Source organism: Labrus mixtus, chromosome 11, assembly GCF_963584025.1.
Source record: "Labrus mixtus chromosome 11, fLabMix1.1, whole genome shotgun sequence".
Classification (NCBI taxonomy): Eukaryota; Metazoa; Chordata; class Actinopteri; order Labriformes; family Labridae; genus Labrus; species Labrus mixtus.
The window spans coordinates 14,801,490-14,824,817 of NC_083622.1; the positions used below are offsets into that span (position 1 = coordinate 14,801,490).

The window sequence follows — 23,328 nt, forward strand, 5'->3', positions numbered from 1 at the left end:
AGAATGTCAGATTTGTGTCACCTGTCCACACACACAGGAGCAAAAATATTCCCCCTCTCTCTCATTCTCTTTTGGACTTTATAATATGTGTCTCTCATCATTATTAGGCTCTACCCCCATCTAGTGGTGCTTTACAGTAGTGGCACTCTTGTAGGGAAACAATACAACACAATACTTTACTGTCCCCCAGTGAGAATGTTCTCACAGCTTTGCACAGTTGGTATGAAGAAAACATATAACAGCAGGTAGAAGCACATAACCAAGAAGGGGCACAATGCAAACCTCATTACCAGGCCAAATTCTATCTGTCTTCATTTGTTGTCATTATTATGGATAAGGAGCTCAAATGAACAGATAGTGTTTGAATCTCATTGCAACATAACATTTTTGTTATATGCCAAATGGCAACTACACTTCTCAAAACATTAAGGTGAGTTACAAATGTTATTTAATCCATCTTGACCAAGATATTGAGAAATAGATTCAATATTAAATTTAAAATGATCGAAACTGCATATTTAGATCTCTCTCTATATTAGAGTCATGTGTCTGACCTACAGGGGAATTTAAGTCACATTTTTTTTATTGAATTTAAGGTCAGTCAGCTCTGTGTAAGGGTTCAACATGTGGAACAAAACCAAAAACATTCTCTGTCTGGACAAATTCACTGTCGCTATCTCTCACACAGCAACATGTGTGAAATTATGATCCACTAATTAGCAGCAGCCATTAGCCAACTGTGATAACAGTTTACAGTGGCAAATGAGAGAAAAGAGAGAAATGGCAGCGAAAGGGCTCTTTAAGATTCATGAATTAAACATGCAGTGTTGGAACACATAACATTTTATTAGTGTTGTCTTAAAATAAAATAAAAATCAGCATGCATACACAAAATGTAAGCGTTTTTTAATGTTTATTGATGAGCTTAACTTAGAGTATTACTGTCATAGAAAGCATAGTTTTTTGCTTAAAAGTAATGCTTCAATTTTTTCTTACAATTTATCTATGTAAACGTGTCTATGCTGGCTGTTTTGGTCGTCCATTGGGGGCTGTCAGTTGATAGAGGGGGTGCATAGTTGTCCGTCACGTCTCTGATCCAGTCATTGTACAAACACAGCTTAGTGTAGACACTGGGGTCAGCTGGGTCACTGCAGCCATGTCTAAACCATTGCACACCCTGCAGCTGGCCATCACACACCATCACACCGCTATCATCATTCTACAAAGAAGAGAGAGAAGAGGGGGAGGTTGTTTATTGGAAATGTATGCAAAATGAAAGTAGTATGGTTCAGTGTGAGCACATAAAATATGTGTAAAAGTAGATAAAGTAGCACAAAAGGAAAGGAGACGAGAAAAATATACATCATTTTCTAACCGTGTTTGTGTGGGTGTGCGTGTGTGTATTTGTGTGTGTGTGTGTGTGTGTGTGTGCTCACCAGGCAGTTATCTGTGTTATTTTGACCAGCGCAGACCATCCCTGGGCTCCAGAACAGGTACTCCGGGAATGTGTTTATACACGTCTGGTCATCCACAATGGGCACAGTTATGCACTTCAGGTGTTGATCATTCTCATCTGTTTAAAATAGGGTGTGTTAGTGCTCTGTTGAAAATGTTCTCTAATCCTTTTAAGTATGCTTTTCTTTTCTCATTACGGCTACTCTGTGAATCGTTAATCAAGCTGCCAATGAATATTTGACTTAAATTACCTTCCTTTTCCTCTGCAGGACTATGGATAGGGCTACTTCTTATTTTTATGCATCACCACTTCTTGCACTGGAGCATAAATTCTAAACCTTGAACAAGAGCTATTTTCAAGGCCTACCTCTTTTAATTGGTGTTGATCACTGGCTGTGCCTCTGACAAGCAATTAGAAACTTCTCTGATTTAAGAAAGCCATTTTTAGTCATCATTAAAACAATATGTTAATGCCTTGTTAGAGCTAAAATGACCAGAATATTAATGTGTTTTTTAAAGCAAGTGAAAGCCCACCTGCGGCTCAGAATCCAACACTCTCCTTAGTCATTATGAATCCACTTCTATTTATTTTGTGTAATTTAACTTAAATGTCAGACAAATGTGCTTGGTGTTCCCCAGTGTCACTCAATGCATTTCTTATTAAAGCACTATAGGCTATAGTACTGCTTTAATACATTCATTTTTTTATGGTTGTATTTTCTTACAGGTACAAGTTGTACAATGAGGAACTAAGAAACACAATATAGCTTACCTACCTACAGTTCCTACGAAGAGGATTAGTCACAGTCCAAGAAGGCACACCATGAGAAATAAATAATGATTATGCACGATGAAAATGTCGGAAATTATGTTTAGAATAAATTCAAAATGTTGAAATATTAAGACAAAAGTCAAAAAGTCAACAATACATTTAAAATACAGTTTAATTCATTTCTGTAGGTATGTAGGTATCCTGTATTGTTTGTCATGCTAGCATCTCGAACCGCCACGTAACTAGTATTATTGACTAGCCTTTGGTCCACTAGCTTACAGTTAATTTAGCTCCAACTTCAGGTCAAAGTTTCGATTTCATGATTTGTTTGATTCCATTGCTGTGCCTACTGTCTTGTTAAAGATGTTAGCCGGCAACCTTGTTAACTTGTTTGTAAGGCCATCAACATGATACCTTCATTAGCATGTTAGCTTTCTCATTGCGAGCAGTTTAGCATTATGGACATTAGCATGAAGCTCACAGCACTGCTGAAACAAAGCACAGTCAGGAACGGGAGCAAAGCTGTGAACATGTATGTCTTGAGCTCTTGTCTTATTATCCCGTGTTAGGCCTATATATGCAAGTCAATTAGTACGCAGGCGACTTTATTCATATATATTTTTAATTTATGTGAAATTATTGTGATGTCGAACTTAATGCTTTGCTAACTTTAACTTTTCCCCTTAAATAGACTGCAGCCCTCTCTCCACTGGACTCTCTAAAGGTCACTCTACCTAATTACTTTTACAGTCTAATTATAAAAGCCTCCAGGGGGATATATCGCACATCAATCTTGACGGTAAAGATTAGGTTTCTGTTCACGTTTTGAAAGTTTATACCTGAAGTGCATTTCATTAGTGATGCTAAAGGTATTTAAAAAATACAATATTCTAAAATGTACCATCAGAATAGATGCCCTTTAGCAATGACAACCAAACAACCTCACTCAGCTGGTTTGTGAAAGTTAAAAAGTCTGCAATGCATACGGGACACCAGTAGCCTAGTGGTTAGTGGGCAGTGGGCTCCCCATGTATGGGGCCTATAGTCCTCTGGGTTCGAATACAACCTGTGGCTCCTTTCCAGCATGTCATTCCCCACTCTCTCTCTCTCCCCAATTTCTGACTCTATCCCCTGTCCTGTCTCTAAAATAATGGCCTAAGAAGCCCCAAAAGAAACCTTTAAAAAAAAGTCTGCATGGTATCTACAGCTGTTTGCTAATTTTTTAAATAACATGAATGGCACCGGTTATCAAAACATTTTTTTAAAGCTTTTACAAATGCATTCAACATGTCTGTCAGGCTTAAACGATACACACAATGTATGTTGGTGAGGCTACACGCAGAACAGCTTGTAAAAGGTTCAGACATTAACAGCAAGCTGGAGAGGAAACATTTTTGGATTGGGAATACCTGTAGACTGGATTAGTGAATACTGGTTTTGCTGCAGTTATTCTAAATGGTAACGTGGTGACAGGTTAATGAGCTCTTAAAGCCACAGTAGCACCTTTAAAGCCACTTACATTGATTCGAGACAGTGGATCCCCAGCCGCTGACTTGGCAGGTCTCTCCAGGCTGCGGGCATCGACTGGGCAGGGGGATGGGCCGGACGTGCTGGTTGAAGCGAGCTGGTTCAGCCAGTCGGACCATGGCCAGACTGTGGAGGGGTGAGCGGTAGGGGCCGTGTGTGATGACGTCGGCGACCTGAATGTGCTGCTCGGTGCCCTCGTCCACAGTCGCATCATGTTCCCCCAGAGATGCTGTGCTGCTGTAGGGTCTGTACGGACAGGGAGGTGGGGACTGTGATTTATTACTCAGATTTAAACTCCTCAGGCAGACACAGGCCCATGGTCGAGGGTCATTATAAAAAAGGAACAAAAGGTTATTGAATATGATTAGATTTTTTTTTTTCAAAGTAGTTCATAACAACAGAAAAAACTACAACTAAACAAAAGTTTGAACTTAATTTTTAAAATATCGTACAGGTTTTTGGAACGGTTATTTTTCTGAAGCTTTTGAGGGAAAGGGAATAATAAAAGGCTGGATTATATTGATACATGGTTGAATTGTTAAAAGCACCAAGGTCTTAAAGAGCCCAAATGTGTGTTTCCTGCTGGATATTCTAAAGTATAACAAATGCTTTTTCGTAAAAAATAATCCTGTCATTTACCAAAACTGCATCATTTTACATCAATAAGACAAAAAAAACCCCACAAAAATAGGCCTTTTAATTCAACACCAGTGTAAGCTTTTGTGTGGCATTAGTACTTACAAGGGTGCACAGCTAAATGAGGTCACTATCCACCATTCATTAATAAGAGCTCCACTGCAGGACGACCGTTCACCATGTAGATAGACCTGCCAGGGTCTGGAGTCAGGCTGACACACCTTGTTGTCCGGCAGGGGAGACGCTCCTGTGACACAACAACCAGACAACAGACAAATTAAGTATCTTTTCTAATATTTCATCTTTTACTTTAAATATAACAAACTTTCTATTTACCTGCAAGCCCCAGAGTAACTGTCAAAAGGAGAAGATTCATGCTGTCTCTCTCTATTGTTCCAGTTGTGATACAGTGGCTGTTTTGATTCGTTTTTTATACCTGGAAGCTATTGAGGACAGTGGGAAGGACAGATGACTTTATTTCCTCCAAGCATAATTTCCAGTTTAGCCATAAACTTTGTGATGACCTTATCAGAGGAATGTTCAATATCTCCTTTTAACAATACATCCGGGTAGAGTGACAGGAAACTTTTGTTCTTTTTCTGGAGAACAAGGAAATACTTTTTTATGGGTTGGAAAGGAAAACTTCAGGTGTGGAAGATTTTAGTGTTTTAGTGAAGGTTATTTTATTTTGAAGGTTATTGACCAGGTCAGAGGGTGATATAACAAGAGGAGACGTTATCACAAATGAATTAATAACACAAATCAGGATTACTAGACTAAGGAAAGGTAGAACACCTACTTGAGAGAAACAGAAGGCTGGAGATGGACTACTTTCTCAGCAGCAATTTACTGTCATCCACATTTTTCTGCTACACAACAACCACAACACTTCCTTGTTACTCATCACATGTCCCGTCATTAGCCAATCAGAGGTTAGGATGATTAAACTCAAGGCAAACATTATGACAAACACAGCGGTAGATTCAATATCATTTAGTCACACTTACTAGGTGCTACTGCAAATATTAAAACGTGTAAATATATCAATATTAACCTCGTAGACTCAAATATGTAAATAGTTCACTGTATAAATGTTACTTATTTTTTAACTTAAACTTAAATACATGGATTAACTCAAATATATTAATTCACTTCACTTTTAAATCTTACACATGTATCCTGTTAATGCCAAATAGGCTGAAGTCAAGACCATAATGTGCTGATAAATACTGTCAAGGCATTTTCTTTAAAATGACAAGCAAATAATTCAAAGAAGAGAAGACGTCGAGCACAAAAAATATTTAAAAAATGTGAGTGAGTATTAGCTCTTGTATTAGAATATGTGATGTATGCAGGACATCTTTAATCCAACTAGATTTCATTTTTTGTATTTGACAATGTGATATTAATTAAATCAGTTTCCAATATGAACAGACTTTGTGAGCATTCGTACCCATGTCCAAACACGAGAAGCACCTTTAAGCTCATGTGAGCCGTTTATAGCTGGTTGTGAAACAGACTAGAATTGATGTTGATGTCTCTTTACAAATGCAAACAAGACCAACAGATAAAGATAGATCATTTTCCAAATAGCTGCTGCTGCAGTAGTGTCAGATAAAGGAATTAACATCACGCTGAAGAAACAACCTTTTTTTTTTCTATGGAAAAGGTTCTCAATGAGTGATGTGTTTTAATGGTACATAACAAATCAAGAAGACTTGAAAAGTACCTCTAGGGGGACCCATAACCTAAAACCAAAACCAAAATTCATCCCAGGAGCATTAAAGAACCAGCACTTTCTCTCACATGAAATAACATTATTCTACAATTCACTTAGCAGACGCTTTTATCCAAAGCGACGTACATCACAGAGTAAGTACAACACTAATCCATTCATACACCTCCACCGAAGCAGCGGGAGCAATGCAGGGTTAAGTGTCTCGCCCAAGGACACATCGGACATGTTGCTCAGCTGGGGATCTCTTTCGCTCACATGAAATAACATTATATGTCAAAATCTGATTTGGGGGGCGCACACAGGCGCACAAGGGGCAAACACAGACACTCAACCCCAAGTAGCTCGGCAGAATGTGAATGTCTGTGAATGGGATTAGTTACTTCTGATGGTTACGTAGAAACCCCTGTCATCAGTGTGGGAATGGGTGTGAATGGGTAGGTGGAATGTTGCGGTGTAAAAGCAGTCCATTTACCATGTATCAAATAACAACAGGCTGAAGTCATGTAAAATGCATTTTGCTCTAAATAAATGATTCCCCTATGTAATTCAACTTACCATTTTGTATCAGCAGCTGAGGTAATGTTTTACTGGAGCATTGAAAATACTTAAACATCTCGTTCGTCTTGTGTTTGTCTGGCAGATTTTCCATCTTTTAACATCTCAATATAATTTTACTTGAAAGAAAATGACTCTCTTGTTTGTGAGAAAAAAAACACATGTTGATTTATGCATTAATTAAAAATCACAACATTCTTGCATCAATGGTTGTCAGAAATAAACAAAACAAACCTCATAGTTTATGTATTCATCTCAGCTTACATTTTACATTTAGTTACTTTTCATCTATTGTCAGGCCCATAAGAAGCATCGGTTCTTGAGCTGCGTCTTCAGACAGGCCAAATAATTGTAATTTATTTGATGAAAAAAAAAGATCTTTTATCAACCACAGACTCTGGGTTTTTTTATTGTATAAATATTTATTTCAAGATAAGACACAAATATCCAAATTCTCCAGAGGTGAGATGACCATTAGAGTAAACACAACCATCAGACGGTGGCTGTGAATCATTCAATAATGTTGCATTGTTTTTAGTTTCTGATTCTGCCTATGCAGAAGTTTATTGAACCATGATAAGAAGCTGTGTGTTCATTCGCTTGTTATTCTGTATTTTAGTTTCCTCTATCCGTGTTGTTTGTGAAAGGATGACAGTCCCAGCTAGGGTGGGGTTGTGGGGGGGGGGGGGGGGGGGTATCTTCATTTAGCTGCTGTTTGATGAACAACAATGTCGACCTTGTCGTGAGAAGCTTGAAAGTGGCTGTCAGAAAAGGTAGCTGAGGTGATTGGAAGTTAGTTCTTGTTTACTGCTGGGGGTAAAAGAAGTAGTAAAGCTGGTCCTGGAGGACGCCAGTGTATGTGGTCACAGCTGTGGTGGTGTCAGTGTAGAGATTCCTGTTGGGGCAAAAACACAGAAAGAAAAGAATCTGAATATAAACCGAATTTTCTTAACAGACCATCAGTGATATATCTTCATGTAAAACCTCTTCATACTTTGCCTTCTCCTCCAGCTTCAGGCCCTTGATGCTCTCCAGGTATCCTCTGGCGGTGTTGATGGTGCTGTCATAGTACGACTTGACTGTGCCTGTGATCTTGGTGATGGTGCCCTGCTCTTCCTCAACCTGCCTCGGCATACGGAAGCTTTCGGCGTCTGCACAGAACAGTTCAAAGGGGGTCGGAGGGTCAGTACCACACTTTGTACACTTGTCTAATTTTGTAACTCCATGGTGTTAATAAATGCACTTACTGAGAGCTAAGATTGCAACCAGCACGGTGATAACCAGCAGCTTATTCATGGTGTCACTCGTACCTGTAAAGAATAACATTTACCTCACTTTTTCCACTAGAGGGAGACATTGTCAAACATTTTCACACTCCATTTCTTTTTTTACAGTATCATCCCAAAGGAGGGCTTGATTAACTCTGTGAAGACAAAACCTACAGTATTTACAGTAGGTCTAAGTCACTTAGCTAATGTCACAAAATATACATTTTCTTTCATTTCGTTATCACATAAGACAAAACATTCCTGAATTTCTAAGTCGGTTAAATAGTTTAAGTAACAATCTCAGTACTCACTGTATTCCTCTCCTCAAATGAAGAAACAGAGTAAAAGGCTCCGCTGGCCCGGCCTGTTTATATAGGAGAGTAGATGTGTTGACTTGTCGATCTCGGAGCCAAAGTGCACTCTGCGGGAGATAAACCTGCGCTGTTGCCTGGTGTTTGTCTGCGTGAGTTTGTGTGTGTCACTGTTTCTTGATAAACAGACACTGGGGCTATCAGTATAAACACAATGAAGCACACAAGGTTTCAAGAAAGACTTTAAATGTCATCAAAAGCCACATAGGAATGGCGTCTGATTTGATTTTGTTGACAGAGCGGAGCTGTTACTGTATGTGTGTGTGACCCTTTGTTACATCAGAACCAATCATTCTCTGTTGATTAGGTTAGTAGTTCATTAATGCAACACGCTCATAAACCTCGGTTAAGACACTTGTGTTACTTGCATAATGGTTGTGATGTATTCATGTCACACCACAGCAGTCCTAAGTCCTGTTACGACAGTTCAGAAGTCTGAACACGTCATCAGGCTAATTCAGGTTATGAAATACAACACACAAATATAGAACAGACACCTTTCAGCTCCGTTCCAAGACACTGCCTTGGAGTGTTTTTCTCTTTTTCTAGAGAAAAGTAATGTCTTCCTGCTTTGATTGCTGAAGAAAGTTTTTTTTCTCTATGAATCTGAAACATAGAATTGTTTTTTAAAAAAGCAGATGCGTGGAGTGTGAAAAAGGATGTGTCCCTTGTGCTCTTATGGTTGGGGAGCCGGGTTTAAAGTTGTTGCAAAGATCTGAAGCACTCACAAGGGTAATTCATGAAAAGCATTGTTTTATTCAGGCCTTCAGACTTATAAAAAACATGCCTACCCTTCCTCAGGGCAAGTAAAACAACTGTTTCTGGAAAACAAAGGTGCTGTAATGGTAAATGGACTTGGACATGGTAAAGTGTTTTTAGTCTTCTGAATACTCAAAGCACTTTTACACTTCATGTCACATTCACATTTCTTTGTGACCAAAAAAAGTCATCATTCTATTTCTTATAAATCGCAACCTTTTTTTCTGTTCTGAATTCTTTTAATCAAAAATAGCTGCAGTGAAGTTTTAAATCTGGTGTGTTACAAGTTTTTCTTTTTCTGTAATGTTCTGACGGGCTAACATCTGAGCCCGTCATGTGATCCGGTCTCACATGTCATGTTGCCTGTGACCTCAGAGAGTGGGTCAGATGAGGACAGAGTTCAAAATGCAAGCGTGCTAATGTGTCTGACCCAATGTAGCAATGATTTAGTACTGAGAGGATTGACTTGACCACATACGACATTTGGCTGCACAAATGCGCTATAATTCATACAGAAACACTCACACTATAGTCTGTCTGTGCCGATCTTTGTTGTGGTTGTGTGACAAATTCAGCGCTTTCAATTACAGCGCTTTGCAGGATTGCATGTTTATTTGATGCCCATGCTCCATATGGCCCCAATTCAACTGACCTCAGCCAAAGCCAACATTTGTTTACAACAAATTCAGTTAGTCATAATTCATTGAGATCATGGTAACAACACTGAGAAGTTGTACACGACCATAACTATAACTATTAGCAACATACAGCTAACTTAAGTAAGTAAGTCCTTCATTTAAAACTCTTCACATGTATTGTCAGAATCTTCTATTGTCATCGCCATCAAAACAATGAAAGGCATTTAGCAGATCTTTGCAAGTTTCAGCCCCGATGAAAACACAGGGGAAAAAACACAACATCAAATCACAGAAGTTAAAGGCACTGTAGTATGAAAAACTCAACAAAAAAATTTGGCCAAGTGGATTTAAACAGTTTTTACAACAATACACACTAAACAGAAATAATTCATTAATGATGAAAATACTGTGCTGGTGCTTTGATTGCTGTTTTTGACCATAACTATAGATGTCTCATTGTTATTGAGAAAAGTGTATATTTTTCTTGCGCCTTATCATTCTTATATCAATCAATCAATCAATCATTATTTGTATAGCGCCAATTCAGAAGTGTTATCTTTAGACGCTTTACTCAAGAGCATATGGAATAATATGCAGGAATTTCTCCTCTGTATTCCTTGCGTTCCTCTTGTCCACACTTCCTTGCTGCTGAGGTGGAGGTCGGAGCAGGCCGTGCATGAATGAGGACAACGGTGGTTGAGGGGACGGCAGAGTCCGACGGTGGTGGCTCGCTGGGTTGGTAGTAGTGTCAGATCACCTCGCTGAGGGTTGGAGTAGCTCTTATATAATATTGCACACATACCTACATCTTTATAAGTATTTATAAATATATTTATACATTATATTTATACTACTTTAACTTATCCTATACTACACATAAATAATACAATTAGCTTAAAGATCATTTACATCTGCTGTCCCATGGCCGGTCACAGTTAAAACATCACAAAGATAAAAAAAAGTCACAGAAAAACTTGACTGTGGCACATATGAAAAGGGATCATAGCTTGCATGAAGGTCTTTGCAGCATTCATTAGAAGAAAGTCTCTGATGTCTGAAATTTGCCAAGTTGTACTTGATGAGTTTTATCAACTTTTCATTAAGACTTGAATCAAGCATTATGCCATGACATTCAACGCACTTCCGTTTTCAATCTTCTCAGCCTTAATGAAGAGTCTTCTTTAATAGGATGTTTTGTTTGAAGAAGAACATGCCTTTTGTTTTGTTTGTTATGAGATTACTGATCAGAAACTTCCTAACTGCTAGCCCAGCTGTTTTTGCATGTGAAGATAAAACAGTGTTGTAGGCATAGTTTGCAGATCTATCGCACTTGTGGAACGTCATTAATGTAAAGACTAAATAATAGAAGGCCCACTATTGAACCTTGATGCACTCCCATTGTACACTTGAGGTTGCTTGACAATGTTCTGTTAACTTAAACAGACCCTGACTATCAGAAAAGAAGATATCCATGCTAGCCGTCTAGATGAAAATTTTTATTTTAATTCAGCAAGTTTGTTATAAGAACATTGTGATTTATCGCTTTGTGCATTCTAAGAAATACTGCAAATACCCTTGTCAAGCTGAGATTGAATCTGCTCTATTCGAGTTTATGTAGCTGTATCCATAGATATTACAAATTGATCATGTCATTGTTGCATTTGTGACTCCACATGCAAGCTAAAGTGAAAATTATATCTGTTACTATTTAGTTTTTTGTATGTTTTTACTTTTCTCTGGTTCTGTTATTGTAATGTCAAATGTCATAAGGTGCTATTTCAAACTAATTTCCTCTCAGGGATTATTATTGTGTGTGCGTGCGTGCGTGTGTGTGTGTGTGTGTGGGGGGGGGGGGGGGTGAACTTGAGACAAGCATTTGTTGTATATCAGTTTAAATTAATTAAATCAAAGTTTCAGCTGATTTAAAAAAAAAAAAACTGGTCAGAATCTTAATGAATGACTGAAATATCTTCATGTATGTTACATGATATGAAGAAGTAAGTTTTCTATTGTTTTCAGTTTCATTAATAACTTCACACCTTTACTTAATGACCAATGAGTGGATTCTAGGGCTCTGCTCATGAATTGATATACCAACTTCTTACATAATATTACTCTTTTTCAGAATAGAGGTGAAAAATGGTCAAAATTCTTAATGAACAAAAACATCTCAAGTAATATTCAGTTAGTTTTAATGAACAAACTCACACATAAACACAGAGTCTCACTTTGGTTAGTGAATCAAACACAAAATACTACACATGCACGATTTGCAAACGTGGTGTTTAACTTTGCATGATTCATCAAGGATGGTAATTTGAAAAGAGGCAAGGGATGGTATTTGCTCTGTGCATTAATCTTCTTTTCTCTGCCTAAACTTGTTCACTTTCTATGAGCTATCGTCTAATGCAGGCTGCTGACAGGCGGTTGGTCTTCTTTACTGTGCAGGAACTGGCGCGACTGTGTCCAGGAAAGGCTTGAGGTGGTTGTTGATGAAACTGTCCAGTGAGTCACCATGGTTGGGACGCAAATATTTCTCGTAAAGACCCAGAAGGCTTAAACGGGCCTTATCCACCAGGGGGCTTGCCTCTTGGGTCAGGCCGCTGCAAGATCCAAAAAAGAGAGACTATTTAAAAACAGTACAAGGACGTATAACTTGCCTCTACACCAGGAGATGCCTTGCGTTTTTCTGTTTAAGGTATATTGAAACATAAGTATATATATACATATATATATATATATATATATATATATATATATATATATATATATATATATGTAAGTAATGCTTAAAAATTTTTGTTGATTTGGACAAATGTCTTAAAAAATTACTAACAGGTTATTCACTCACCTTAGGAACTTGATCAGAGCTTGGGCCTCAGGTTTCTCCTGCATGTCCTCGATGAAAGTTTTAATAAGTGATGTCTGATCGTTTTGTCCAGCGCTCTCCACCATGGGAGCAGCAGCCTCCTGCACCTTGTTGTAGAGGACCATTATTCTGCTCATGAAGGTAGACCTCATCTGATTGTACTTATCAACAAGCTCCTGCGATGGTTCAGGAACATCGCAGACGCTCACAGAAACTGGAATGAAATCAGAATTGAAGGATTATTGTGTCGCAGGCATTGGTTATTTGACAGAAAAAAACATCCTTGTTAATTCAATGCATTGGAGGAATAGAAAAGAAACCATCTCTTGGTAATTTCATCCAAAATCATCTTTTTTAATGCTGTGTGCTCCATCAGCCCAGCTTAATTGTGGAGTGTAGGAACCAGCTGAGGGCCATTGGTAGTTTCATTATAATACACATTTGAATGTTATAAAAGCAACATGCTCGTTTTTGCTCTTGTTCTACAAAAATTCATCCTGAAAAAATGAAAAGCATTTATATTCAGAATCAGCTGATTTAAACGGTTACTTTTCTTTTCTACAAAATAGTTTAGAATTTGTTCAAAACTCAGATTGCATAGATAGATGCCTTACCCTGCAGAGCCAGGATCAGTGCCACAACGTATTTGACATTCATTTCTGAAAAACACAGGAAAAAATGATTTCTTTAAACATTATAATGAAGTCTCTGCTTACCAAATATGACATTTTAGTTTTAGGAGGTTATAAACAAGTTGCTCAAACTGCAGAAATCCAATGCTAGAATCAAATATCTGAGTGTTTAACTCAGTTTAAACGAAGCCTTTTCGGAAGAGAATCTGCTGGAGGATGATTACCTGCTGCTGAGTTAGATGTACAGATCCAAGAAGTGACAGTCTTCTCCGACGGCGAGTTGTCTGTAACTGGGAGCTCACATCTGGACGGGATGATATAGGGGGGGACAGCAAACAAACGTCATCTGATGAGCATACACACACCTACACACACACTCGTGCATGCACATGCACACCACACACACACACACACACACACACCCACACATTCACCCTAAACAAAGTCCAGTGTACATGACATATACTTGGAATACTGTACGTGGAATTATGAGTAGGGCGTTAGGCAATACAACGCTGCTCTAATGTAACTTTATCTGTTCCATACGGCGATGCACTCGGAGCCCTCCTGATACTGCACAAAATGTGTGTCAAAGTGCATGCATGTCATAACCAGCACATTTCATCTGGCAGGTAACTTAAAGCCTTAAATGTGTTGCAGCACTTTTTTGGATAATGTTAAATAGATCAACTAAAGCTTATCAGCATTTCTATGGCAGCCAGTCAAGATCAATTTATAATGACAGTTCAATGGTCAGCAGGTCTATCAACCAGTCTGGGCACATTGTTCTGATGGCACAGCAATGCATGCTGGGATTTCTGCCTTCACCTTTCACCCGGAAACCCCTGCTAAAAATTGCATGCATGGTGAAACACCATTGCTGCTGCCAGGACAATTAAGAAACATCTTATTTAATTCTTAAGCCTAACAAGTTTTATATGAGTGAAAAAAAGGATCTACTTATTAAATGATTAACTTCTCATATTTGTTCCCCACTGCCCTAATGTCTTGATTTAACTAAGCAGACAAAAAAACGATGAAGTCATATACAAGAAAAGGCGGGATGTGATTGTATGTATGTATTCAATACGAGAACTGGAAGTTTCGTTTGAAATATCTTACATGGGAAATTTCACAAACACCACATTGATCAGAATTAAAAGCAGGTAAATCATCAATATAGATCAGACCGTGTGCACCGATGATCCCAGAGACAAATGTCCCTGAGGACACAATAGATCTAATTAAATGATTTTGTGTTGTTCCGTGTAGTATTGTATCGTTTCGAATCATATCTATCGTATCGTATTGTAGAAATGATACGATATAGATGACGTGTTTAATGTTGCTGAATTTGCCTTTCGATCTCTGAATTGTAGTAACTGCTTTTCTAAAAATACACTTTAATGGATTAAACCTCTTTCTCTGCCTTTTTTCGTAGTGCAAGTCAGACCCCTGCAGTAAAACCTAGCTGCTTGATGTGAACCTGGAGTTTAATTTCTTACAGTAGACTCTTTCTTTATCTCAAACAACCAGTTAGGCCAGGTGAAAGCCAGGTAAAGACATAATCAGTCCGATAAGAGTGGCAAGAACCATGGACACGCCATGAGTTAGGAACATTTATTTTGATTATCATCTTTTCTTCAGTTTACAGGCAGTTGATCGGCTGGTGTTGTTGCCTTCAGTGGATTGTAGTTATCCATGGTCGTCTGGATATTTTCCAACACAGAGCTCTTCACGCTGAAGGCCCATCCAAAGTATCTGTCAGTGACTGGTTGGATGTGGTCTTCATAGTAAGCACCAGCAAAGCCCAGTGCTTGTTCCCCAAAACCCTGGACTTTAGCTTTGGCTGCCCTATGACAGATAAAAGTACACAAAAGAAGAACAAAGTGCAAACAACATGCAAACACAAACACATTGAATAATATTGCAATTCTGATAACTGAAGAAGCAGAGTGGGTTTTTTCTGGCACAACTTCACCAACTACCAAGGTGCGTGAAGTGTGAAAGGCATGAAGAGTTCGAAAAGCTCCAGCAACACTTGTAGTATGAAGATCAACTTTATTAACAAATCAGACTGACGCATTTTGGATTATGTGGCCATCATCATAGGTCATCCCTCATCAGCTTCTGATAACTGAAAATACTTTAAAAACTTGCTAACTTGCTTGCATGAATTGCCACAAAAAGATGACAGTCAGAGTACTTGTTTAAATACCTGGCTTTCTCTGCCAGCCTCTGCAGGATTCCTGGGGGGTCAGGTTGTGGAGGGGCAGCTGTAGTCTGGGCAGAAAGGGGGCCACATGCTGCAGAAGAGCATGCTTGTCAGTAGAGCAGAAACAGAGCAGAGATCAGACTGCTTTGAAATGAAGAAAGATCTAGAATAATCCTCTTGCAAGTCGTACCTTTCATTAGCATGATGATAGTGAAAAAAAGCTCTTTCATATGCATCTGCCAACAGAGAGGACGAGAGAAACACAATCAAAAAGGACTCATTTGTCTTAGATTATTATTTCAAAACAGAATTGTCCGTCAATCTAAGCAGTTGATGATAGATGTCTAACCATAACCAGTAAGCATTCCCAGATCAATATATTACAGGATTTTCTCAACCATGTCCCTATTCAAGAATATAGTCATCACAAGTAACCAAAAAAAAACCACTTCACTTCAGAAAAAGAAGAATTCAGAAAAAGAAGAATTAAATGAGAATAAGCAAAGCAATAGCAACCTTTTTACCTTTTCCTCTGGTCAACAGAACCTGAATGAATCACGTCTTATCAGGCTACTTTATTTGTATAAGCCAACAGGTTGTACATTGCTCCAGATCGTATGACTTTTCATTGAGTTGTTTTTCTTTCGCCTTCATTTCCTCATTTATTGACAAAAATCTGGACAACAATCAAGCAGCAGGTGTTTGACTAGGAACATACAAACACGAGATGTAGATTTACTTTAAGTCTTCTTGTCTCTGGTATAGTTTTGAATATCTAAAAATGAATGGGAGGGAAATCAGACAAATGGACTATCAAGAAGCTAGTGCAGGTGATTTATGTTTTCTTTAAACATTTTTAAAAGACAGAGAACTTAAAGGCAAAATCTGTCAGCCATGGGTAAAGTATTCATGCTTTGATGTTAAATTTAATCTTAATTGGGGCATAGGAGTCATCCGTCCCATCTTTTTTTGTGAGCTGTATTTCAATTTCAGCATCCAAGCTTAAGACCTTGATTTTTAGATCCTGAATCACTTTGATATCTTTTCAAAATCAACATTAGCTGAGTTCATTCACTGTCCCAGCGCCCTTTGGATCAGAAACTTCAGCCCACTTGGCGGCTGCTGATGTGTGTTCAGGCCAGTCAAAGTCTGTGTCCAGGCAGCAGAGATATGGCTGTTAGTGAAGACTGGAGGCGGCTGAAAAATAGATAAACACTTTCAGCCCAGCAAAGCATTTCTGCGTTCAGAGTCCAGCACAAAATCAATGTAATCCTCTCTGTACCCTGGCTCTGTGCTTGCTCCATGTTCTGAACTAATTCAGGGGTTTCAGTTCATAACTATGTTCCACGTACATGATCCCACAGCTGTCTAAATAGAGAGGATCAAGGGTTTTATTTGTGTTTTTTAGATTGTGTGTTTCGTTTTAAACATCTGTAAATTGCTGTAGAGTCTGAGATGTGTGGGTTGATGGGGGGGGCTGCCGGGGTTCTGAATTGTCCTTGGACTCCCATTGGGCATCAAAATAAATAGTTCTTTTAAAAGCTATAGGCCTACATTAACAATGCAAGTCTGAAACAACACTCATTTTAAACCTTTTTAAATTAAAGTAGTGATTGTGGTTTGTTACAAGTGTTAACATTATACTGTCATAACAATTATTTATGACCTTTTTATCATGATTTTAATACAGCCACTTGTATGTGTGTATTTTTGTTTTTGTTCTGAGCTGTGTGCGCACTGATGCTCTTTTACACAACTGAAGTTCCTAACGGATAGATAAAGTTATTTGAATTGAATGAATTTGTGCATATACATTGTCTCAATCTATACAAATGATAGTGCCTCTTCTTGTTTTGCATTAATAGCTTAGAGATGTTTCAAAGAAGACTGATCTGAAAAGCCTAACTTTGGAGTCATGACGATACTTTGAGTGAAGCCGAATCAGAAAGAAGATTTTCCCCCCAAATACAGAAATTCAAGCACAAAAAGTTTGTTTCAACATATGAATGAAAGCTTGGAAGGATGTGCTTAATGACAGCCTATTGTTCTCTTAAATGAAGAAAGTGAAAGTGACTTCTAGTTAAATTTGAATGATCTCAATGTATGCAGTGTGTGACCTCTGCACTCCAGCTGCTGACCTCTGTCCCTCTGTTCTCTTCACAGGAACACATTTCAGTGAACTGGGGCAGGCTGTGGATTATTTACCCAGCATAAATAGTAACTTCAACCTAGCTTTTGTGAAATGCCAGAAGAGCAGTCGTGTTGGCACTTGCCCTTTGGTATAGACTCTGAACACATGTGGATTATTATCTGTCAGATTCTGCTGTGATTTGTCTAAATACTAATCAGCTTCAGCAGATGTTTATATTTTCACTGTATTTTTACTTCACTATAAAGTAAAAAAAATCACTAGTACCTTCACCATCTTGTGTTTTTAAGAACTCTGATTTATTTCTTTATTTTTTAGGAAATGATGGAGTAAGTTTCTTTTTTTTGGTTGCAATAAAAAATCAGCATCAATGTATAAAAATCGTCATTTTCCACGCTGACTCGCAGCATTTGTTGCTTTTCTCATTTTGATTCTCTTTAAAGGGAGGGAGATTGTGCCTAATTAAAAACAAATATGATATACTTGTGTTGCCATGAACTGTCAATGAACATGAGTTTAATTAATAATATACAGATTGCCCTGACTTTACTTAAAAAAATGACATGTATTCCAGCTCATGTTGGAAACAAATTTCCCCCCTCATTTGGATTTTTCTTCACACTCAAGCATTTGTCATCTTGCTTTAAAACACAGCACGGCCCTTTACATTTTCAAACAGACACATTTTACATCATTGAAAACTAAGAAGTTCTGTTTTTCTTTTAAGTATTCTGACTTGCAGAATTGTTTATCTCTTCCACCATGTTTATTTTCCCCATTATGTAATTCAAAATAAATATTGCTTCTTCGATTAGTAAATTCCTTGATTAGTGTACTTATAATGATTTAAAAAGATCTGATCTGTAAAGAAAATCATGGAACGAACTTTGAACTGCATTTGCATGAAATGTGCCACATAATCAATAATGAAATGGTCTGAATTGAATTTAGTATTTATTTATTTAACAAGAATCTCAACCAGTCTTTCTGGTAATACCTACTATCCATTTTTGTCCTATTTTTTTCTTTCAGTTGCCAACACTTGTTTATAATCAAGAGCAGAGAATAATGTAAAACTGCCATATTATTTTAGTACTGTTGTAGTTTTATATTCTATCACTTTCATGAAGTACACTTACAAAGATTTAAAAACAAAAGATGCAAAGTCAGCGTTTTATATAAAAAACGTATTTATTTGTTGACGTCTTAGTATACTCTTTCACATTGTTTCTTTAATTTTATTACAGTCCAATTATGACCCAAAAAAATCATAGAGGGGTAATGTAACCATGTTGTCATGTCAGCTGATGGACGTGACGTCAGGGTGGAGGTGAGTGTTGAGGAAAGTGACCTGTTCATTTGTCTACTGGGCAAACTTGCTCTTTAACTGTTCCATCCGCTCGGTGAACCAGTTTCTGAGAAAGAGAGTACAAAAAAGTGTGTTAAAAAAACTCACAGTTGATTGTAATTGGTCTGTTTTTTGCGTGCATCTGTGTTTGCGCTCGCGCTCACGTTGTGTCACGTGCAAACTGGCTGGTGCTGATATCATCAAAGGTAGATTTTGCCTTGTCAGCCAGGTTCTGGCCGAACTCAGACATCTGATTGCCGAATTTGGCAAACCTCTGCTCGACAGTTTCCTCCTCCTGGGCCTCTGCAAAGTTAGACAAGAAGTTACACAACTCTGAAGAACGAAAAACAAAACGTATAGCAGGGCTGTTTTTCATTAAGAAAAGACGTACCTGTGTATGCGACCAAAGCCAGCATCAGCACGGCAACTGCAAGGAACAGTCTCATCTTGGCAGTGGCTTCCTGCGCAGCAATGAAAAAGACAATTTGTTTGTTTACTTGTCTTAAGAAAGTAAAAATTAGCGCAGAGAGATAGCTATAAAGGGTTAGAGCTAGAAATATGCGCCCCCGTTTTCAGCACCACTGAGACTGGACAGCTCCTTTTACTTAAACGCCTTTACAATGTAAAGATAAATACCAATAAGCCTTTTTTAACTGTTGTCGTCGTTGTCTACATTTAAAAACAAGTCACATCAGACGAAAGCAACAAAAATAAAGAACAGATGATAGTTTGTTTGCTAGCTATAAGCCAAATAAAACAATTGTTAATTTAAGAATATATGTTTCCCAGCCCCACATCAGTGATGCTAAGGGATAAAGTCTTACCTGTTATCCGTCTGAGAGAAGAAGAAAAAATCGAGTGTGTTTGGGCACTGAAAAAAGTTCCTCTTTATAAGGCTGCTGTGACGCACTTCTGCAGACTTTGGTTAACGTGTACACGTGGTGACCTTGGCGCGTCGCTGCCCCCTTTATTGACCAGCACCTTTGTGATTGCTTTAAAATATACTGACTGTGCTAAATAAATTCGATCGCTCAACAGGTAACGACCCTGATAAAATGTTGCAAGATTGGGTTTTTTTTTCTGCAGACTGATGAGATGAGTGGAGACAAAAGGTTTTCATCCAGCACTGCAGAAATAGGCTAGTTTTATTTGTTATTTACACTAAATAAGAGGGAGTGTTTCCCTTTTGAACATTAAGAGAAAATAAATCAGTTAAAGATTTTGGGACTCTGTAACAGTTGTGTTGATATATTAAGAGACCTGAGAGATAGTCTTTAGCAGTGATAACATTATACTGTAACAGATGGACCTGACTAAGATGTCAGCTAATTGGGAGCTCCTTTGGACCTGCAGTGTTAGCCTATGGACTCTGTGACTGACAGCCCTACATGCATTGGTGATGGATATTTTGGTTTTGACATTACAAAATGTGACTGTCTTCCAGTATTGGCTGTCAGAATTAAAGCCAGATTTATGAGAAGCACACAAAATTGTTCACATCGTGTTAGATTTTAATCAAAATTACTACTTAAAAAAAAAAAAAATTCCATGTCCATTTATTTCTGTGGAAACTGATCTTTTGTTATCTGCTGGGGCCCAATGCAAACCTTTGTGCCTTTGATTTGTTGTTGTAAATTCTCAGATCCTTTAACTTAACTCTTAAAAATATTTCAATAGGAAGAAAAGCCCTCCTGCAGTCAAAATTAGTAGTAAGGAAAGCATTTAATCATTATTTTTATTGACAAAATATGTGCAAACTATTTGCTCATTAAACAACTTGATGTTCTATTTGGCAATTTGGAGGTCATTTAACTATTTTTTTTATAAAGTAGCGTAGCTCAATGTCAAACTGTGCACATCATATATTTGTGTTTAAAATATTATAAATACAATTTAAGAAAAAAGGTTGAAGCGAGTCCAAAATGTAGAGGAATCAGGTGCTCTTCAAGAACAGGGGACAGAAGTCAAATAGTGTATAAATAAATAACTGTCTTGATTACAAGCAACGTTTATTGTGAAGAAAGGCAGTCTAATATGAAAGTCTGATGTACTCCAGTAGTATAAAAAAATCATTTATTAACAGGGATATGTGACTGTCCTGATTAAATGACTTTAATGACATTCATTTATAGGCTAAATAAAATGAAAGGATTGTTTTGTGGGGCTTTTGGTGCCTTCATTTAAAGATAGGACAGTGGATAGAGTCAAACTACAAGTACCTTCACAATGACTTGAGCATATCATTCCCTCTAATGTACATCAAATACAACTAATCCTTTATATTTTATAACCAATTACCTGCATTCCTAATTGTTGCCGTGTGTGTTTTTTTTTTTTGAGCCACTAGTCACATACAGCTTGCAGTCTGAAGCAGACTTATTTGCGGTGAATCCATACAACCTCTTATTCTATTTTGGATAAAGTTCCCACTTCTAATATCTTCTTAACAAGGAAGCGAGCCACACATGAAAAGTAACAGTAGTCAGTTGAACCACAGTAACCTCTCATTACAGCGGGGACCTGAGCTTAGAGCCAGGAAGTCTGAGTCTGACTGTTTGAAGGCTTCATGATTACTTAACATATCTGTTTTCACACCAAGCAGTCTGCAGCTAACGACTGAATGCCCATTTGTTGCTAATGACTTGGCCTATATGGTATTTTGCTGTGATGAATAGCCCACAATTGTGCATTCACATGCCTCAACACTCACACACATTACCTCTGAAAAGCGAAATCTCCATCTCTTTAGTCATCAAGTGGCCAGTGGCTTTATGTATGAGCTTGTGCTTGCGTGCACATAAGCTCCTCTTGAATAATTGTAGGAGGCATAGGGCGTGAAAGAGCGCGCCTTGCATGCTCCCAATTTGCAATAACAAGCTTACAAAAGGCTGTTTTTTGTTAGGATGAGGCCCCATGTGGTGGCTGCTGTTGTGAGTCCGCTCCGATGGGGAGGAAGAAGAGGGGGGGTGTTGTCATATGAGGTAAAATCTCAGCAGGGTTATTTTTTTTATAGAGGGGTTACTTGGAGTCATAGACTAGCTAGCACCTGCAAATGTACTCCTTTTTTTGTGTGTGAGTACAGACGATTTATAAGAGCAGACGGAGCAGAAATGCTGAAAAGGCAGGATGTAAGCAGACTTCCTGTTTTCATCGCTTGTGACTGATTCTTGCAACAATGTACAGTTTCATGTAGGAGTTTCACTTGTCTGTTTCTGGGGCAGTTTCTAAATAAACACTGGTTCCTGAACGGAGTGATATCATCTGGGACAAACAGCTACTTATTGTGTTAGTCATTCTTTCAGTTTACATGCAATGCCCTTTGCCACAGATAGAAAGAGTAAACATGTTTTGGTGTAACCCAATGTGGGTGTTGTCTGGAGAAAAGAAATAGGATCAATTAATCGATATACAACTTTCAGAGACTGACTAGGGACCATTTCTTTTACTTTGCTTTAAATGTGCGGAACTCAACATCAGTATTGTTTGAAGTCATTTTTCATCAATTTCTTATTGTGCACAGTGGAAGTTAAAAAGAACATGTGGAGACAAATGAAAGAGAGGGGTAGCAGTCCTCAATCCAAGATTTTTCATGGTTCAAATCTTAGACTCTTACACGATTAAAACATACTGAGGCACATTGCCCACTTTTTTAGCTTTGGACCTGTCATCAAAGTGACCATTATGAATCAACATTTCGTATCTTTAACTTAAGAATTACAATTCCCCTCTAGGGATTCTGAAGAAGTTACCAGCTCATTTGTCTTAGAAAATACATGTTCTGTCCTCCAATGCCACCGAGTCTCTGTTCATAAATGAGGCTAATGTAGTTTACTTTATGTTCCAAAAAGGAAAACACAGCTGCATCTTGGTGCAGCATGGATTCTGGTGGAGAGGTCAGGGGAGAGGACTGCTCTACACCTCAAAGGGAAAATCCTGCTGAGTTTTAATAAAAGGAACTATTTCAAAAGTTGTATACTTGATCAGACCATCTTCCCCCTCAGGCTGAACCAGATGTGTAGCAATAAGTTATCTTTGCATCTGAAGTGCAAGTGAAACTTCTGCTGGATTCTGAGTTATTGTTGAGGGTAGATTTGTTGTGTAAGACAAAATGTAGAGGGAATCATATTGGACATTTTGTAGCAAGCGCCTTTATTTTACAGTGACTTCATTCACGTTTATTTATTTAGAGAGAGAGAGAGAGAAGAAACCTGGGCCTGTCTGGATTTGCAATTAAATGATATGCATCTAATCAGGGCCAACATGATGCGCACGCTTGCAAACATATCCATGCATGTGGGCACGTGTTTACAAACAGTATCTGCGCATGTGAATGACTCTGGTTGGCATGTCTGAGCAAAGATATGTGTACAAATGCACCAATGCACTCCTTATAATG

General features: G+C 38.1%; 5 protein-coding genes across 5 annotated transcripts; all 5 read right to left on the reverse strand.

Annotated features, from left to right (window-relative positions):
* Positions 1 to 896: 896 nt before the first annotated feature.
* Positions 897 to 4,860, reverse strand: LOC132983763 (trypsinogen-like protein 3). The gene is made up of 5 exons (XM_061050219.1): positions 4,727 to 4,860; positions 4,496 to 4,637; positions 3,747 to 4,000; positions 1,437 to 1,573; positions 897 to 1,219 (listed from the first exon to the last, which is right to left on the reverse strand). The coding sequence occupies exons 1-5, from the start codon at positions 4,764 to 4,766 to the stop codon at positions 1,004 to 1,006; spliced, it is 789 nt and encodes a 262-aa protein (XP_060906202.1). The 5' UTR covers positions 4,767 to 4,860; the 3' UTR covers positions 897 to 1,003.
* A 2,225-nt stretch (positions 4,861 to 7,085) lies between these two features.
* apoc2 (apolipoprotein C-II) lies at positions 7,086 to 8,367 on the reverse strand. The gene is made up of 4 exons (XM_061050220.1): positions 8,263 to 8,367; positions 7,931 to 7,993; positions 7,678 to 7,834; positions 7,086 to 7,578 (listed from the first exon to the last, which is right to left on the reverse strand). The coding sequence occupies exons 2-4, from the start codon at positions 7,977 to 7,979 to the stop codon at positions 7,488 to 7,490; spliced, it is 297 nt and encodes a 98-aa protein (XP_060906203.1). The 5' UTR covers positions 7,980 to 7,993; positions 8,263 to 8,367; the 3' UTR covers positions 7,086 to 7,487.
* Positions 8,368 to 11,894: 3,527 nt separating this feature from the next.
* apoa2 (apolipoprotein A-II) lies at positions 11,895 to 13,558 on the reverse strand. Its single transcript, XM_061050208.1, has 4 exons — positions 13,445 to 13,558; positions 13,203 to 13,247; positions 12,571 to 12,802; positions 11,895 to 12,322 (listed from the first exon to the last, which is right to left on the reverse strand). The coding sequence occupies exons 2-4, from the start codon at positions 13,243 to 13,245 to the stop codon at positions 12,157 to 12,159; spliced, it is 441 nt and encodes a 146-aa protein (XP_060906191.1). The 5' UTR covers positions 13,246 to 13,247; positions 13,445 to 13,558; the 3' UTR covers positions 11,895 to 12,156.
* A 1,268-nt stretch (positions 13,559 to 14,826) lies between these two features.
* apoc4 (apolipoprotein C-IV) lies at positions 14,827 to 16,050 on the reverse strand. Its single transcript, XM_061049360.1, has 4 exons — positions 15,960 to 16,050; positions 15,626 to 15,671; positions 15,439 to 15,526; positions 14,827 to 15,074 (listed from the first exon to the last, which is right to left on the reverse strand). Exons 2-4 carry the CDS (start codon positions 15,669 to 15,671, stop codon positions 14,864 to 14,866), a joined length of 345 nt encoding a protein of 114 aa, XP_060905343.1. The 5' UTR covers positions 15,960 to 16,050; the 3' UTR covers positions 14,827 to 14,863.
* A 2,706-nt stretch (positions 16,051 to 18,756) lies between these two features.
* Positions 18,757 to 19,909, reverse strand: apoc1 (apolipoprotein C-I). Its single transcript, XM_061050210.1, has 4 exons — positions 19,757 to 19,909; positions 19,324 to 19,393; positions 19,097 to 19,235; positions 18,757 to 18,999 (listed from the first exon to the last, which is right to left on the reverse strand). Exons 2-4 carry the CDS (start codon positions 19,376 to 19,378, stop codon positions 18,948 to 18,950), a joined length of 246 nt encoding a protein of 81 aa, XP_060906193.1. The 5' UTR covers positions 19,379 to 19,393; positions 19,757 to 19,909; the 3' UTR covers positions 18,757 to 18,947.
* Between the last annotated feature and the right edge of the window lie 3,419 nt (positions 19,910 to 23,328).